General features: G+C 53.5%; 6 protein-coding genes across 6 annotated transcripts; 3 read left to right on the forward strand and 3 right to left on the reverse strand.

The window, feature by feature from the left end:
* Positions 1–258: 258 nt before the first annotated feature.
* J4E92_010088 (uncharacterized protein) lies at positions 259–3,744 on the forward strand (the record flags this gene model as incomplete). Its single annotated transcript, XM_051501429.1, has 2 exons — positions 259–263; positions 579–3,744. The coding sequence occupies 2 exons, from the start codon at positions 259–261 to the stop codon at positions 3,742–3,744; spliced, it is 3,171 nt and encodes a 1,056-aa protein (XP_051348358.1).
* Positions 3,745–4,174: 430 nt separating this feature from the next.
* Positions 4,175–7,393, reverse strand: J4E92_010089 (uncharacterized protein; the record flags this gene model as incomplete). Its single annotated transcript, XM_051501430.1, has 4 exons — positions 4,175–6,691; positions 6,738–7,018; positions 7,070–7,154; positions 7,211–7,393. The coding sequence occupies 4 exons, from the start codon at positions 7,391–7,393 to the stop codon at positions 4,175–4,177; spliced, it is 3,066 nt and encodes a 1,021-aa protein (XP_051348359.1).
* A 415-nt stretch (positions 7,394–7,808) lies between these two features.
* On the forward strand, positions 7,809–9,091 carry J4E92_010090 (uncharacterized protein; the record flags this gene model as incomplete). Its single annotated transcript, XM_051501431.1, has 2 exons — positions 7,809–8,176; positions 8,227–9,091. 2 exons carry the CDS (start codon positions 7,809–7,811, stop codon positions 9,089–9,091), a joined length of 1,233 nt encoding a protein of 410 aa, XP_051348360.1.
* Positions 9,092–10,283: 1,192 nt separating this feature from the next.
* Positions 10,284–13,732, reverse strand: J4E92_010091 (uncharacterized protein; the record flags this gene model as incomplete). The annotated part of the gene is made up of 2 exons (XM_051501432.1): positions 10,284–10,479; positions 10,629–13,732. 2 exons carry the CDS (start codon positions 13,730–13,732, stop codon positions 10,284–10,286), a joined length of 3,300 nt encoding a protein of 1,099 aa, XP_051348361.1.
* Positions 13,733–14,505: 773 nt separating this feature from the next.
* On the forward strand, positions 14,506–15,727 carry J4E92_010092 (uncharacterized protein; the record flags this gene model as incomplete). Its single annotated transcript, XM_051501433.1, has 2 exons — positions 14,506–15,591; positions 15,710–15,727. 2 exons carry the CDS (start codon positions 14,506–14,508, stop codon positions 15,725–15,727), a joined length of 1,104 nt encoding a protein of 367 aa, XP_051348362.1.
* A 1-nt stretch (position 15,728) lies between these two features.
* Positions 15,729–16,754, reverse strand: J4E92_010093 (uncharacterized protein; the record flags this gene model as incomplete). The annotated part of the gene is made up of 1 exon (XM_051501434.1): positions 15,729–16,754. The coding sequence occupies one exon, from the start codon at positions 16,752–16,754 to the stop codon at positions 15,729–15,731; it is 1,026 nt and encodes a 341-aa protein (XP_051348363.1).
* Positions 16,755–16,894: the final 140 nt, after the last annotated feature.

Here is a 16,894-nt window from a genome sequence, read left to right on the forward strand (position 1 = left end):
TCTTCCAATCTTAGCTCGTGCAGGGAGCTGAATCGTGTGCTGAGCCATGCAACGCGTCCTCGCGACTTCGTTCAACTCACGTCCGTCACGACATCATACCACTCGCTTCGCCTCGATCGAGTGCAGATTGCGCTCTCACATCGTGTCGCAATAACATGGTGACCGGTATTGGTGTCCACGCGAAGCCTCCTGCTGGCGAAAGGCGGCAGGCTGGTGACAGGTGCGCGACAGGCTCCGTCTGGCCCAATAACACCACAAATGCTGTACACGATATGCATCCCCCGCATCTCTCGACAGGCATGCATGCGCATCCAGCTGTGTTCAGCTGAGATTCTCAGCGCTCGTTACAGATAAAGTGTCAATGTCCTGTGGTTTGACGATGCCATCATTCTGGCCATCTGCAGCATCGATACAAAACCACTCACACAGCTTCATAACCTGATCACGCACACTTGGAGCAGAATCTCGACATCTGAAAAATTATATGGCGATTGCATGGGGACCTCGGCTGGTGGCGCTCCTCCTGTTGTACGGTTTGTCAGGGTGTTGACAGATTGATCGCTGACAAACATAATCAGGCTATCTTTCCAGATCATCTGCGTTGTGAGCGACATAGTGTTCTTCAGAAAGAAAGTGTATATCTCGCCAGAGCACTACGAGAAGCAGCCACGGAGGCACCAACCTAACGCTAATGACACATCCTGGGTCAGCAAAGCGAAGCGATTTCTCGACAAACCTGACATAAGCCGATCCGTCGTACCGCTACTTTCTACCGTCCTCAGTGTGATCATAACATCTGCTATATTCTCGGGTATGAGCGAGACATATCGATCCACGGTTAACGCATGTAGCACCAATCTGGATGCCGACATAAGTGGCGTCGGTGTACGGGTTTCCATTTGGTTACAAATCGGCATGCTGCTCCTGATCAGTATTTACGGTCACTTCCACAAACGAGACACCGGAATAAAAGAAGTCGGTGGTGGCTTGATACTCACGCATGTGGCCCTCACAATAGCACTCGTTGTGCAGATGTACAAAGGGACATTGACATCCGTCGATGCTGCGATTGGCGCAGTTATCTTGGATGCCCAAAACGTCGCTCTCCACATCCCCAGCACTGCCAAACAGACTCTAGCTGCTCGATGGCAAGTGCTTCTTCTCATCCCAGCTCAGATCATGGGGTTAGTATTTCTGCCGGTACTGGTTACCAAGTTCATCAAAGGAGGATTTGCATCGGAAGACTGCCAGTGTCTCGACCTCTTTTGGTGGTCTAGACTAAGCGACTGTGATGCATTCTCTGGTAACGAGATTTCTCTCTTCTGGATCTACTACACGCTTCGCTGTATCATGTGGGTCCAGTCATCCTTCCATTCTATGTACAATACCCAGCCGTTTCACAAGTCCGAGAAGAACGGACGTGATCCAATATTGAGGAGCGATCACACCAAACCAAAGTCAGACTCAGCTGAGGCTCTGGCTCTGGAATTCGAGGATACAGAACGTGGGGTTAAAAGGGCCACTGTACAGTATGGTCCTCTGTACAAACAATACCCTGCGACGATATTACTATCTTATACAACGTACGCATTGTACTCGCTCACGTCCATGGTAGTCGCTGAGGTTACTATTCGAGAGTACGACCTCCAACCTAGCTCCAACGTCTATTCGATCGGTCAGATCATCGCTATCGTCGTCTCGCTCGCTACTCTAATTCGAGCTATCTGGAGTTTCCAGAGCCTCTATATCGATTCTGAGGATAAGTCATTCCCTGATTTGGTCTTTGAGGTGCTTACATGGCCACCGTGGAGATGTTGCTTCGAACCAGACGAAGATACGGCCGCGACCTCCTCGAAACAGGATGAGAAAGAGCCTCGAAAAGAACCAGGTGCTGATAGTGGAGGTGATGGCTCAGGAAGACAAGACCCTCCGCAACATCCAGCACCGCCTTTACCCTCGGGATTTGAAGCGGCTGGTCAACCTGAACAATACTCTCAACCCTACCCTGGATCACCTCACCCAGCTAACAGCAGACCATCTTCGGATAGCACCAACTTGTCAAAGCCGCAGCCATATTCGCCCCTACAAGAAGACGGCCGAGCACAGCGCCCTCAACCAGATCAATTAGAGTCTCAGCCACGGCGAAGCCACTCTCACAAGCCAGCATTTCGACTCAAATTCCGCCAGCCGTTTCATCTAGATGCTGTGAAGCAGCTTTTCTTTCCTGCGTTCACCCAATATCTGGAAGAGCGAAAGGAGGAAAAGGCTGCAGTTCCGAGAAACGAGAATCCAGTCGAGCCCCCATTCGAGCCCCCGGCATTCGACCAGCACCCAGCCTACACGTGGCCTGGACATTCTCAGGGAAATGCCGCCAAGGAAAAAGCCCCAGTACCACTTTCAGTCGAAGAAAGACCGCATCTAGCAGAAACTTTGGGGTCCGCCGATAGCGAACTCCGCGTTCTGACTAGCGGCAAGCCCTCCGATTCGATTAGCGGCAATATGAACCCGGGGACAGACAGCAGCGACGTGACGGATCAGCCAGGAAAAGACCAAGCACTCGAAGGGTTACAGCCAAAACCTGCTACACGGCAAGACATGGGCTCATCATCGATCCTAGCTCGTCCCGGGCCAGAAGAGGACCAGCCAATCGGCACTCGGAAGTCAGAAGAACGACAACTTGCAGCTCTTCGCTTCCCAATACAGACACCAGAGGAGGAACTACTAGAATTCTCGAAGGCTGATGCGGCTACAAAATCTTTAGAACCAGTAATCAGTTACCAAGGACTTGATGAGCGCCAAGGTGTACAATATGGTGTGCCGCAAAATGATGGCTCTGCACACACAGAGGAGAAAAGTCCACTGCCACTCTCGATATTTGGTCCATGGCGAGACTCTACTGATCCGATTCCTTCGACTTCGAATTTCACCGATGTAGACCTTGAGTCGAAGATAGAGAACCCTGGTATCGCAGACCAGTCAGAAGGTGGCAAAGGACCGCAGGAACCGGAGGCTCGGTCTGAGACAGGTCGCGCATCAATCAGAAGTGTTGATCCGATCGACACGGAATCAGACACGGAAGACCAAAAGACGGAAGACCATTCCACAACCGCTCTAGATTCTGGGGGGTCGGAGCTTGATTCAGCGCATCTCTCACCCATTGTAACAGAGGAAGACCTACCGGAACGGTCGAAACGACATCAATTGGCACGTCAACGGGATCGTATCCCAAGTGATCTACGAGTAAACTCCCCCAGAGAAGTTTCAACCGACGACCTCAAGCGCGATCCTCACACTGCTCACAGTCTATTCACCGCGGAATTTCGGAAACGTCGTCTAAAAAAACAGGAAGAATCTGGTAAGCCTGGTCCCCGATCCGGATGTCCAGGCAACATGGGGAAGTGTGAACAGAGCGAGACCGTCTGGGAAAACTATTCCTCGTTTCTCCATCACTGCCACACGCATCAAGGACAAATAGGGCAGTTTGATACTGGAAAGTGCTACGAATGTGCGAAGTCTAGCACGTCTTCAAATCCCGGTCCGCGTTTTGTTCGTTCAACAGAACTCGCCAGGCACATCTGGGACAACCATCTGCACAAGGTTGACCGCGATCCGTCATCGCCATCACTAGCGGAAGCAGAGCAGGGCAAAGGGAAATCGGCGGAGGCTTCGGAACTTGAACGCAGCGAGCCCATCGACGATGGAAGCGTTGATCCGGGGACTGTTATCGATCGAAGCGTCTTCTAGCCCCATCCATCAGCCTCAAACAGCTTAGCTTTACACTAGAAACACCACCGCGTCTTCTCCAACCTTGCTTCTTGTCATTAGCACACTTTTCGTAGCAACGTACATAAAAGACGAACAAAATATGAGAACACATGGGAGGAATTGTGTCGCATGCTTCAAATTAAAACTGCATTCGCAATGCAATGGAAAGAACCCTTCCAGCTTCTAATTGGAGTTCTCAACCCAGAAATCCCGGTTCGGTAGCCATGTTTGAACCCAATCACCGCGCCTTCCACGCAGTTAATCTTACACAAACCCCCAATTTCCACTTCCGCGCTCACATCTTTTGAGCATCCATCGCCAGAATCCTCTGATAAAACTTGTCGAAACACGCGTCAAAGCCAATGTGGTCCGGACGCGTCCCCTCATCCCCGCGACTAAAGATAGCATACTAGCGCTTCCTCTTCTTCTTGCCCTCATCCTCACTCGCATCCGCTGCAGCCTCTTTATCCTTCTTCGCCGCCTTCTTGTCGAGTTCATCCCAAGATTCGCCTTCACTAAATTCGTCTTCTGAACCCTCATCTGACATCTCCTCGGAAGCGTTCTCATCAAAGTCCGATTCGTCGGAGGACTCATCCGAGATAGCCAACTCCGACTCACTGACCTCAAACGCCGACTCCTCTTCCTCCTCGCCGTCGCCTTCGTCGTCGGTTTCGTTGGATAGGAAACTCCATCCGCCATCCGCGAAGAACTGGTGGGGGTCTGAGGTTACGGTCTTCATAATGGTGGCCCAGTTGAGGTTTAAGGGACCCTCTGTGAACGGGATATCGACAGAATCCAACCAATCCTTGACGGGATCGAGGGACTCGACGGGAATGGTGTTGATGTGGACGGGTGGCCGGTTGTAGTCCTTAAACACAACCACCATATCGAAGTTCCTCAAACCAAACTGCACACGTTCTAGATGGACGATTTCGATCTCAGACAGGGTGAGGCAGGTGAAGGGGGGTTCGGTGAGTTGGACGAGGCAGTCGGTGGTGGGTTGAACGAGGACGGAGGAGCGGGATGGGACGCCGTTGAAACCCAACTCGCGGTAAGGGATGTCGACGCTGACGTTCTCGTTGCGGGCGGCGTCGGCGATCTTCTCGGCAAAGTTCTTGAATTCCTTGTCGAGAGCTGCGCGGCGGCGGCGCTCTTCTTGTTCTTGCTCGAATTCTTCTTCGTCGCCGAACTTGTGGCGCCGCTTGCGGTTGCCTGTCTCGTCGAATTGCATTTCTGTGGCTTCGCGGACGAATTGGACGTCCTTGGTCTTCTTTTTGCCCAGCATTATTGGGTTCTTGAGGTGGACGTGGATGATGACGATGAGCTCGTGTTGTGAGGGTTGGAAGAAGAGGTGCTTCATGTTGCTGAAGAGGACGTCGATCTTGGCTGTGCCGTTGCCGTGGACGTATCGCAGACCGTTCTGGTGAATCTCGACACTTCCGGGAATCCGCTTGCCGTCGAGCGCGGGGCGGATGAAGATGAGGTCGAGCATGTGCGGCTTGCGAGTCTTAAGCGGGATAAGCTTGTCTTGCTCTACAACATCCTCCATCTGCTTCTTCTCAGTCTCCCTTCGCACGACGTCCTTCTTCAGCTCTGTGATGTCTTTGGTGATCTGGTCAATCCGGTCGACATCGTGCGACTTGAAGGTCAGACTACGAATGAAGTGTGCGTTGGGGTCCTCGAATGGCTGGTCGTCTTTTCGGCCAACACCCTGACCTGGTGAGAGGAAGTTGATACGGAGAGATGTGAAGTCCGCCTCGGGCGTATGCGATGCGTTCTTGATGGTGTGAATGTGGAAGGGAACGGGTCGGCCCATGATCGGAAGAAGGACTGTGAGGTTCTTCTTGTCGACTACGATCTCCAAGTTGGCGACTGAGCTGGGGAACTGGTTGTCGCGCTTATAAGATTCGAATTTCTTAAACTTCTTCTCTTCAGTGCCGTTCAGCGACTTTGCGCCCTCGCTGTACTCGGCAAGACCCTGCTCCTGCTTCTTGGCGTGCAGCTCTCTTTGATGCTGTCGCCGTTGCTCCTCCTTCTCGGCGTCTTGGTTTGTTGTTCGCTCATGGCGTGTGCGGGTCTTGGTGATGTTCGTCTGGGCGATAGCTGGGCGCTCCTTCTTGACCTTGGGCTTGGCCTCCTCCTCTTCGTCGTCGAAGAAGAACGAGACAGCGTCCAGATCTGAGGTGGTGTCCTTGGTGAAGACTGCGCAGTCGCCGGCGCTGACACGGACGGTGTCTACCAAGACGAGCGAGTAGTTCTTGCTCTTCTTGTCTTGCGGCTTGCTGTTCTCCAGGTCTGACAAACCAGTCTGAACTACCAAGGTCATGCCGTCCTTCAGGACACGAGTGTTCTTGCCGCTCAGGAGCAGCGAAGAGTCCTTGTTCTCGGTACCGATACCGTAACCGAGGTTCTTGGGGAAGTGCTTCTCCCACTCGGGCTTCTTCGACTTGAGATGCGCGAGCGCCTTGTTGTACACGTCCTTGGCCACAACGCCGTCCTTGATCGACTTGATGACCAGGTCGTGAATCGCCAGAAGAAGCTTGTAGGCAGTCTCCTGCTCCTTGTTGGGCCCGACCATGAATGTGCGGCCGATCATGGCGCCGTATGTCTGGTAGCGCAGACCGAGGACGGAGATGATGACGCCCGCGTGCAGGTTGTTCTCGTCGGGTTCGGCCGCGAACTTGAGGTCGTATGAGCCGCCACTCTGAATCGTAGGCTGGAGGCACCAGTCGAGCTGCATCGAGTCGAATGTCTTGGAAAGCTTCTGCTTCTCAAAGAACTTGGCGTCGTCGATCTTGTTGGAGACCTTGTCGGCGAGGGCGCGGTGGGAGATTTTCTTCTCGGAATCGAGGATGTCGGACATTTCTTCGACGAAGTAGTTGGACATGAGGGCGCTCGAGGCGCGGGCGGCGTCGCGGATGGTTCGCTAAAAGGTCAATAATGCCAGTGCGGAGTTGTGAGGTCAGACTTACCAGCTCCTTCTCATCCTTGACGGACAAGGCGGCGTTGGACATGATGGAGGCCAGATCGACCTGGTCCTCCTCCTTGAAGCCAGCCTCGTCGAAGGCCGCCTTCCATTCGTTCGCAAAGGCGTTGTTGGCGTTGTCCTTCTTCAGCACCGCCACCTTCTTGCCCGCCTTCTTCATCGTCTCGAGACATGTCTGGAACTGCTTCTTGTTCTCCTCGGCGTCTTTGCCGCGGACGAGAATCTCAACCGGCACCTTGCCACCTTTGAGCGGTTCGAGGTAGGAAGCTATCCTCATTAGTGAATGTGCTCAAACTCAAGTAGTGGCCGCAGACTCACCCTTTTTCTTGGTAGTGACAATCTGGAGCAGGTCGGGGGTCAGGATGAAGAGCGTCGCGGGAAACTCGTAGCCTAGCAGCCATAGCTTGGGTCTCATCAGCTCACTGTCCGTTCATCACATGTCGATATGCGCAATCTTACCTGGAACGCTGCCGGCTTCAAATAGATGCCTGGCTCGCTCGCCTTGCCCACAAGGGTCGCGATAGAGCTTGCGCCCTGGAAAATAGCGTCGCCTGAGCGCTTGTCGGCCTTCCACTTGGTGACGAGGGCGTTGAGGCGCTCGTGGAATAGCGCCTTGTCGATGACAATGTCGTTCTCCGCCATGGTTGAGGATGCGCTGAAGATATCCTCCAGGCGGTTTGGCGTAGCTGCGAGGGAGAAGGTGGGAGAGAGAAGGCAGCGATGAGAAAGTCGCGAAAGGATGATGCGACGCGAGGTACGCGCTGGGGGCCCGTGCGCCTCTCAACTCCACAATCATACTAGCGCCAACCTCACCTAGCAAAGTTCCCTACAGCTGGCATTGATAAACCCCACATCTTCCTAGGCAACATTCTTCCACGTCACGTTCTCTTCTTGTACATACTTTGGTCATCTTTTGTTGTTGTAGACTCCCACATTTTGGTCACGTCCAAAGTCACTCCCATCTTGTGACCATCCCACGCGGCTGCCTCATCCACCTCAAAACCCTCACCACCCCACCCATGCGTCTGCAAACCTCCACAACCACCAACACTATGCGATGACGACCGGCTCCAGTCCTCGCGCTGGAGTCTCTCTCCGAAGCGATGCCTCCAATGACACCACGACAACTACGCCCGACGCACCGCAGGCCCCCAACAAGGCACCAGCGACGGGTGTGCAGGCCGCTGGTATGCGCGCCGTGGCTGCGAGGATGGTCGCCTTCTACTTCCGAGCACCAGTCAAAGCCTTTTTCAGGGGGAGAATCGACTACATGAGCTATGCGAGGGCGATAAATCCACATATTGTTGCGGATGCGAAGTGGTCGTGGAGGATGACTACGCCCGCGGTCCTGGCGCATGCGATACGGACTGAGGGATGGGGGTTTATTCCGAAGCAGGTGCTGCCACCGCTGATGGCAAATACTTGGTATGCAGCCTCTCTCCCACATAATAACATTCGTACTAATATCGAGATAGTATCGGCGCCGTCCTCTACACAGCCTACCTGCACTCCCTCTCCGCCCTCCACGAACCCTCGTCCTACCAGACCAAACGCGTCTACCCTCCCCCTCCCCCATCTATAACCTTTGCCGCAGGCTTCATCGGCGGCTCATGCCAATCCGTCATCGCGGCCCCCTTCGACGCCCTGCAAACCCGATTCCGCACCGCCGACATCCTCGAAGGCCGCCACAAAACAATGTGGCATTATGCCGGACACAAACTGCGCTCCATCGGCGTCCAAGGCATCTTCGCGGGGTGGTCTCTCTCATTCATGAAAGACGCATTCGGCGCCGCCGTCTTCTTCGGCACCTTCGAAACAGTGAAGAGCCAGGCTTATCTCGAGTTCGTGAGCCGCTACTACGGAAGTCGAACGCGCGACACCCTCCTCGAGAAATCAATTCCCTACCTCCAAGAAGACCACGACGACCGCCCCGTTATCCGACCCCACTACATGCTCGAACCCATGTTCCTCCTCCTCGCCGGCGTCTCCGCATCCATCACCTCCCAACTCATCCAGCACCCCTTGACCGAAATCCAAGACGTCCATTACCGGCGTTTGGAAGCCCTGGACTTCCAGGCCCACCAAAACAACAAGCCTAGTCATATTGTTCGCCGCTACTACCACGCCTACGAAGAAACGTTTGCTCAGTGCAAGGTTTTAGCGAAAAGGGCGGGCGGGTGGAGGAAGTATCTCTATAGAGACTTCTTCATGAGCACGATTAAGCAGGTTCCCAGTACCGCGGCGGGGCTTATTGTGTTTGAAATTGTGAGGCGGAAGTATAGTTTTGAGAATGAGGAGGTTATGATTATGCATGAAGATGCGAGGATTTTGCTTACTTGAAGAGCTTGGCAGACGTTGGTTGGGTGGTACGTGGCGAGTTGTGCGAGAAACGCAAGAGAAGGAGTCAACAGCCTGCATCAATCTCCGCTCGGGTGTTTGGATGGGGTGTACGCGATATGGTGGTCATACCTCCTATGTGGGACAAGACGAGTGACCTCAGATCATCTTAAAGGAAACTCGCCTTGTCTTACATAGGAGATTCCACCACCGTATCGCGTACATGTCATTCAAACCTCGAGAGTGGCATCTAGGAAACTGACACGAAGAGGAAGCGAAAGACGTTACCTCCACCACCGCCCCTCCGCCTCCCCTCCGCCTCCCCCACCCACCCTAGTGGAGGGGCGGTGGGGGAGACTAGATCAATCGGTCATTCCTTCGCCGCTTCTTTGTTTTATACGTTCTGGGAAGTAATGGGGGGTTTTGACCTGAATTATTCACTTGAAAAACCCCCCGTTACTTCCGAGGGAGTATGGGGGAACTGGTAACTGGTGGATATACTCGGGCTGCGTAGGAGAGTCGGTGTGGGAGGTTAGGGCAAAGGAAAGAGAAGATCTTGTTGACGAGACCAACAGTTGGTGCCACTTCCAACGCTGCTGCTCAGCTTGAGTAAACACGGTCGCTCGTTCCATACGTTCTGGGAAGTAGCGTGGCATTGCCAAGTAAATGTTTCTCTTGACAATGTCACGCTACTTCGGAGGGGGTATGGGGGAATTGGCGCATTTACTTGAGCTGGGTATGAGAGTTAGGGTGAGGGCCTGCGGTGAAGAGAGAAGAGGATTTCGTTGGCGAGAGTAACAATCGACATCTCTTCCAACACTGCTGCTCAGTATGAGTAGATGCAGTCGTTTGTTGCTTTTGTTCCGAGAATGTGAGGAACAAACGATTGCATCTGTTAGGGCTGGGTAGGAGAGTTGGTGTAAGGGCTGGCTGATAAGAAAGGGAAGGATAGGGCAATTTCGCTTGAGGGGGAGGGGCGTTGTTCGGAGTCTGAGGATAGTTTGCATATGATACCCAGGTATAGATTGATTATGGTGTAGAACTTTGTATATACGTATAAAATAACACAACTCGCATCGCATCGCACCATCACAAAACCACCGTGAGCGTCTTGTCCCTAACGCAACAGCCATCCCCTCAGCCCACCCGCCCCTTCCTCAACCACCCCCAAACAACTCAAATACCAAATTCAGTATTACCCACCCAACCTAGCCAACCTCTCAATCCTCTCCCTCTCCCTCTCCGCTTTCTCCCATGTCCTCTGCGCTTCCTCGGCTCGTTCTACTAACCTCCTTCCTATACCCAGCAGCTCGATACCGAGGATGTACCACACGAACGTCCGGCCGAGATGCCATTCCCCGCGTACAAACTGTAGTTGGCCTACAAACCACCTGAGCAGCGATAGCATAGGTCAGCACCTCGTAGCGTGATATCAAAGAGAAAATTTGGGGTGTTGACTCACTGGAAAAAAATTCCCCCAATGACCAACCAACACACCACGCCCAACTTCACGTTCTGCCTGTCACTCAGGATATTCCACGCTTTACTCTTGATCATATGCCCATTCGCGCCTCCTGTCATCGTCTCGTTCCCTCCAAATCCACCTTCCCCTCCACTCCCACTCCCTCCACTGCCAGCCTGTGGCAACGTGCGCCAACACCCCAGTCCTACGGTCATCGGAAGTGTTGTGGTAACGCCGTTGGGCGCGGTTAGAGTGGATGTGGAAATCTGAGGACAGTCTGGGTCCCAGATTATGGGTTGTGTTGGTATGGGGAGGGACGCTGCGGTGCCTGTTGGGATTGGGGGTGGTGTGGGTATAGCTCCGGCGTTTGGGTTGGGGTTTGGAGACGTGCTGGAGGGGAAGGCGAAGGAGACGCCTGAAGCGAGGGAGGGGATTGGGGTTTTGGATTTGTGAGTGGATTTGGACTTGGAGGTGGAGGTCGCAGTTGGTTTTTCCTCAGCGTCATCATCGGAGTTGGAGGTTGCGGATTTGGTGGATTTGGACTTGTGGGAGGTGCTTGTGGTGGTGTCATCAGCAGATGTGTCGTCTTGGGACTCTTCTTCATCGTCATCCTCAGGCGGGGCGTCATCGGTTGCTTTGGAAGTAGCTGTAGCTTCCTCGTCGTCGTTTGCATGTTTTGTCTTTGTAGACGTTGCCTTTTCCTTGACATCTTTGGATGAAGTGAAAGTTGGTGTGGCTTCGTCCTCATCTTCCGCGGGTTTCAGCTTAGTGGATGTGGCCTTCTCTTCGACGTCTTCGGACGCGATGGCAGTTGGTTCGGCGTCATCATCCTCATCTGCAGGTTTCGTTTTGGTGGATGTCGCCTTTTCTTCGACGTCTTCGGATGCGGTGGCAGTCGGGTTGGTGTCATTACCTCCATCTGTAAGTTTCTTCTTGGTCGATGTGACCTTCTCTTGAACGTCCATAGATGTGTCGGTGGCTGGCGCGCTGTCATCTTCCTCATCCGCTGCAGTCTTGATATGTGACGCCTTGCTCTTCGTAGACGTGAGCGTCTCGTCATCTCCAGCCGCTCCTTCATCAGTTTCAGCTCCTTCGTCAGGTACTATCTCTCCATCAACCGGTAGCCCGTCTTCCTCTTCCTCGTCTCCATCCTTCACATCAATACCTTCATCATCCCCATCCTTATCCTCCTGCTTATGCGCAAACTTCGTAGCAACAGCTGTCTCCTCTTCCACTCCATCAGTACCAGTACTGACTCTCGTAGGCCCATCATCTTCTACATCGATATTGAAAAACCCCTCGTCTTCCTGCTCAGGCTCTTCACCAGGCCCACTGAAGCTTCTCGAATGAATGATTTTGGTGGTAGTCGCGGGGTACCACATGCGCCAGAGTAGGGAAGGTGGTTTCAGTCTCCCGATCGCCGCGTTACTCGATGCCGTAGTGGAAGCTATAGCAGTAGAGACGGCACCCTTCCAGCTATAGTCGGAGGTATATGTCATACTGTTATACGTCGAGTGAGGATCAGTGTTAGCCCTGACACCTATCAAAGCCGGCGTTGGCGCTATTAGTATTCCACGTCGCAACGCCCCGTTCTCAGAGTCGGTAGTCTTGATCGAAGCCTGATCAGTACTGCCTGCGATTGAGGCTACGTCTGGAGCAGTCTCTACAAAGCTCTTGATATACGAGTAAAACGAGTTGATGCTTGCTTCAGTGAACGGCTCGTCCGTAGTTGTGCTCACAGGAACAGCGGCTGGTGTGGCCTTGGGCGTCGTGGATGTGTCTAGGTCAGCAGGGTTTGCAGGGTCTACAGCTGGACCCCGATACTCCTGGACCGATGTTGCAGATTCGGGCATTTCCTCAGTCTCGGTAGCCTCAGGAATCTTTGACTTTGCCTTAGTCGAATGTGGGGCGCTCTCTTCGGGTGCAGAAGGGTCGGCGTTCGCAGCTTTTGACACCGTTGGTGTACCTGAAGCTTCGGCCGTCTTTGACGAATTTTCGTCGGCTCCGCTCGCTGTGGATTTGGTCTTGTGCTTGCTGGATACATCGGGCGCCGATTCTGAAGTGGCCAAGTCACTGTCCGAAGCTGTTGCTGACGTGGACTTGTGCTTAGAAGACTTCGTTGTCTCATAGTCACTGATCGTGTCTTCCGTGTCCGAGGCCTTAGGTGTGGCCTTACTCGTGCTCTCTGCCGTTTCGGAAATAACAGATCCTGGCTCGGAGACTGTTGCCTCCGGAGGCACATGCTTCGTAGACTTCGAAGTATCTATTTCATGAGTAATATCGAATGTGTTCAAAGATGTGGTCTTGCCGGTCGAGGTCGCGGATGTTGCTGATGCCGAGTCATCAGTGTCAGTCTCCGAAGCAGTAACTACCGTAGACGCGTGCTTGGATGACTTCGACACACTCTCCGACGTTGTCTCGCTGGGGGTAACCTTCGACATCTTGCCCTCTGATACCGAAGCTATTGCTGTTGAGCTCCCAGGAACTTTGCCACTCGATGGACTGTCGACACCCTCCGCGTTCTTGAAGTGGAGACAGAAGCTATCCGCTGCTTCTTGGTGAACAGGTATAGCCACGACCTTTGTGGAATTTCGAACAGCCAATTGTAGCTCTCCTTTTGGCCCACCCTCCGAGTCCAGCTCTACCTCGCTTTTGCAGAACGCGGAGGCTGTGCTGTTGGACATGAACACTGAAATATAGCCTTCAGATGCGAGGTCGATCTTGATATGGTAGAGGCCTGTGTTCCTTCTATTCACGATGTTTGGTCCGGGATGAAGGGTCTCGTCGCGTTTGGTGTCATCGTCGAAATGTACGAAGCCGACTTGCCTCGCGTTGAAACTCACAGGTAGGCCAGTGACCGGTAGTTGCGAAATCGTAGGCTTCTGTCCACTTGCTCCCCTCGGCCAAAGGAATGCTGTTGCCATAGATGTCGCGGTGTCCCCGTTAATAGCCTCGGAGACCTCATCAGAGATAGATGCAGAGGAGTAAAACCCCAGGCTTTCGCTCCTAACATGGTGGTCCTTGAAGCTTGTAGATAGTCTCCGCACTTCCGTGTGGTAGATCGTCTTGGTTATGGTAGGTGTCGCACGCGCGCCGCGTTTGATAGGAGCTGCTAGAGCGAAATCGAAAGCCAGAGCATGCGTGCCCAGGGATAAGGTCAGTATGCTGACAAGGAGTTTCATGTTGATGCCGCGCTGCGGTAGTATGCAGAAAGAACAGAAGAAAAGGAAACACAGATGCAATTAGTGCACCAGGTTCGGTATTGATGCATTGTCATTGACGAGCATGAGCTTTGGTGATATGTACTTATCTTGAAGCACGCGGCCCCCTGGAATGAAGTCAATGGAATAAAACGAGTGAACAAACACAGCTGTGAAGATGCAAAGCAGTATTGCGCGAATGGTGGCTATACTATTCGCCGCCCATGTCAAGCGCATACTTCATGTGCTGGTGGAATGTCAATGCCTCGTAAAGTGCAAGCTCGTCACAGTAACGGTGGCGTTCTTCGCAGTAGTAGCCGGAACGTATCACACATAGTCTGAGAGCTTGATGTAGCGCGTGGTTCAGTATTGTTTCCCATGACGTGATTCGAAGGTTCTGCGCGTTGAAGAGGTGATGGAGGATGGAGTGACGAGGAAGCCGCGCGCCGAAGCCGAGCTCCTCCCGAGGTCGGCTTAGTAAGCTAGCACGGCACGTCACGCAGCGTTATCCGAATATCCAACACCATTTCCGTCGTCTACGCGCCACAATAGAGCCGCGCATTTCCTCCGCGCAATGAAAACCAACATGATTCGGTGTCACCGGCAAAGTAGCAGCTCCAATCGAGCTTTTCCGATGAATCCCAGTAAGCAGTATAAATTGACTCAGGCACCAATGAACCCCTCAGTTCATTCCGACACAAGTGCCGAGATAGCTACCTGCGGTACGCGGTGATGCATCATATAACCACAGCGCCATGCTCCTCCAACGTCTCTCTTTATCCCGCCATCTCCAATTCTTGACCCGTTCTTCTTCACACTTCTCTAGACGCACCATGGCCTCCCTCCCCATCAAGCTCGCCGTCCTCGATGACTACCATAACATAGCAGCCCAGCACTTCGCCCACATCGACCCTTCAAAAGTCGAGACAACCGTATTCACCGACACCCTACCGTCATACGCGCACCCGAAAACATCCGATGCCGACCGCAAAGCCCTCGTCGACCGCCTCAAACCCTTCTCCGCTCTTTCCACCATGCGCGAACGCACCCCGTTTCCAGGCGAATTGCTGCGCCAACTGCCAAATCTGAAGGTTATATTCGCGACGGGCGGCAACTTCCAGAGTTGGGATCTGGATACAATGAAGGATATGGGCATCACGGTGTGCGCCGCGCCTGGCAAGGGCAGGACGGATGGGAAGGGTAGTGGTACGTCTCCGCGGTCGCTGCCGGTCAAGCAGGGGGGTGGGCATCCGACGACACAGCATGTTTGGGCGCTTATATTGGGGCTTGCACGGAACGTCGCTGCGGATGATGCTGTTGTTAAGGGCAAGGGTGTTCCGGCTGGATGGCAAACTGAGCTCGCGATGGGGTTGCAAGGGAAGACATTGGGCTTAGTCGGCCTGGGAAGAATTGGAGCGCATGTCGCAAGAGTTGGCGTTCTAGCTTTCGGCATGAAGGTGGTATGTTGGAGTGCGAACTTGACGCAAGACAAAGCCGACAAGCTCGCCAAAGAGTGCGGGCTGCCTGTGACAGGCGGAGGCATGACCGACGCAAACGAGAAGACATTCAAAGTCGTCACCAAACAACAGCTCTTCACATCTTCCGATGTAGTAAGTCTGCACTACGTCCTCAGCGAACGCTCACGCGGTATCATCGGCGCACAGGAGTTGGGGTGGATGAAACCAACCGGCCTCCTGATCAACACTTCGCGAGGCCCGCTTGTCGACGAAGCTGCGTTGCTGGACACGCTCCGACAGGGACGCATACGTGGCGCTGCTCTCGACGTGTTCGACATCGAGCCCCTTCCAGCTGACAGCCCATGGCGTAGCGAAGACTGGGATGTCAAAGGCAAGAGCAGGGTGTTACTCACGCCACATATGGGGTACGTTGAAGAAGGTACTTTGACGACGTGGTATGAAGAGACAGCAGAGAATCTAGAGAGGCTGATAGAAGGAAAAGAGCTATTACATCGACTAATCTAACCCAATCTCAAGTCTTGTAGAATCCCCTTTCTCTCCTCTTCCGTCAGCTCTATCCCGAAAATCTCTTTCAGCGCAGCAATCCGCTCCTCCTCCGTCTTACAATCCCGTACAATCTCGCGATCAAGCCCAATACTCTGCTTAACCCCGCCTTCAAAAAGCGTCACACTCCCCACAATCCTCTCTCTGGTATCGTCCATGAGCATTTTAGTACTGGTGACATATTTGGTGAAGAAGGATGTCGGATTCGTAGATGTGAACCACGACATGATCTCGTAATCCTGAGGAAGGAATTCCGTCTCCGTAAAGCAATAAACCGGCGTCCACTTATCGTCACCCTCGTCGCTCGGGTTATAGCAAACGTCGTAACACCACATTTCGTTGGAGTGGGTTCCATACGACTCTGCAATAGCGCGTCGTTGGACGCGGATGAGTCGGGGAGCAATGCTCGTCGTTTCGAATCCATCTTGCAAGGGATACGGGAGATTGGGGCCCATGGCCCCCATGCCAACGTCTGCCACGTACCAGCCCGCATCGAATCCCACGAGATTCAGCATGTGATTCCATCCATCGTATGTGGACGCTTGCTGCCGACGCACTTCTGGGTAGGGGCTCATGGCGCGCGACACGCGGCCGCCACAATTGCGCACATGAAAGCCCAGCGAGCGCAGAACGGTGGCGAAGAAGGTGTTGTTTTCCATGCAGCGGCCGCCGCGGCGCTGGGTTACTATCTTGGTGTATAGGTCGCGTGGGTTGAGTGTGACGGTTTTGTGGGTGGAGTAGTGGAGCTCGAGGTTCTCGAAGGGGATGTGACTGGTGTGGTGTCTGGTTAGAGCTTGCAGGAATGGGAGGCCGTGTTGTTTGGTTGTGGCTAGCGTTTTGTCTGATAGTAGAGGTGTGTTCAGATATTTCTGGGGGAGACGGATGCGCTGGAAGTAGGAGTGTAGTTCGGAAGCAGTGTATCGTGGCGCCTCGTCACCTAGTGGTAGCTGCGTCAGACGAGAGGGTACTGAAGTGTCTGACATATTGTAGAGGGCCGTGGGTTGACCGAGGATGGCGAGTGTTGGCTTGGGTTGGAGTAAAATGCCAGCAGTGAGTTCAGGCGCCTGTCATTTGACCAATTTCGTAACCAGAAGCCGGAGATGCACCCTGTGTGTAGATTCTA

The sequence above is a fragment of the Alternaria infectoria genome (genome assembly GCF_024043175.1).
Source record: "Alternaria infectoria strain BMP 0036 chromosome Unknown scaffold_31, whole genome shotgun sequence".
NCBI classification, from domain to species: domain Eukaryota; kingdom Fungi; phylum Ascomycota; class Dothideomycetes; order Pleosporales; family Pleosporaceae; genus Alternaria; species Alternaria infectoria.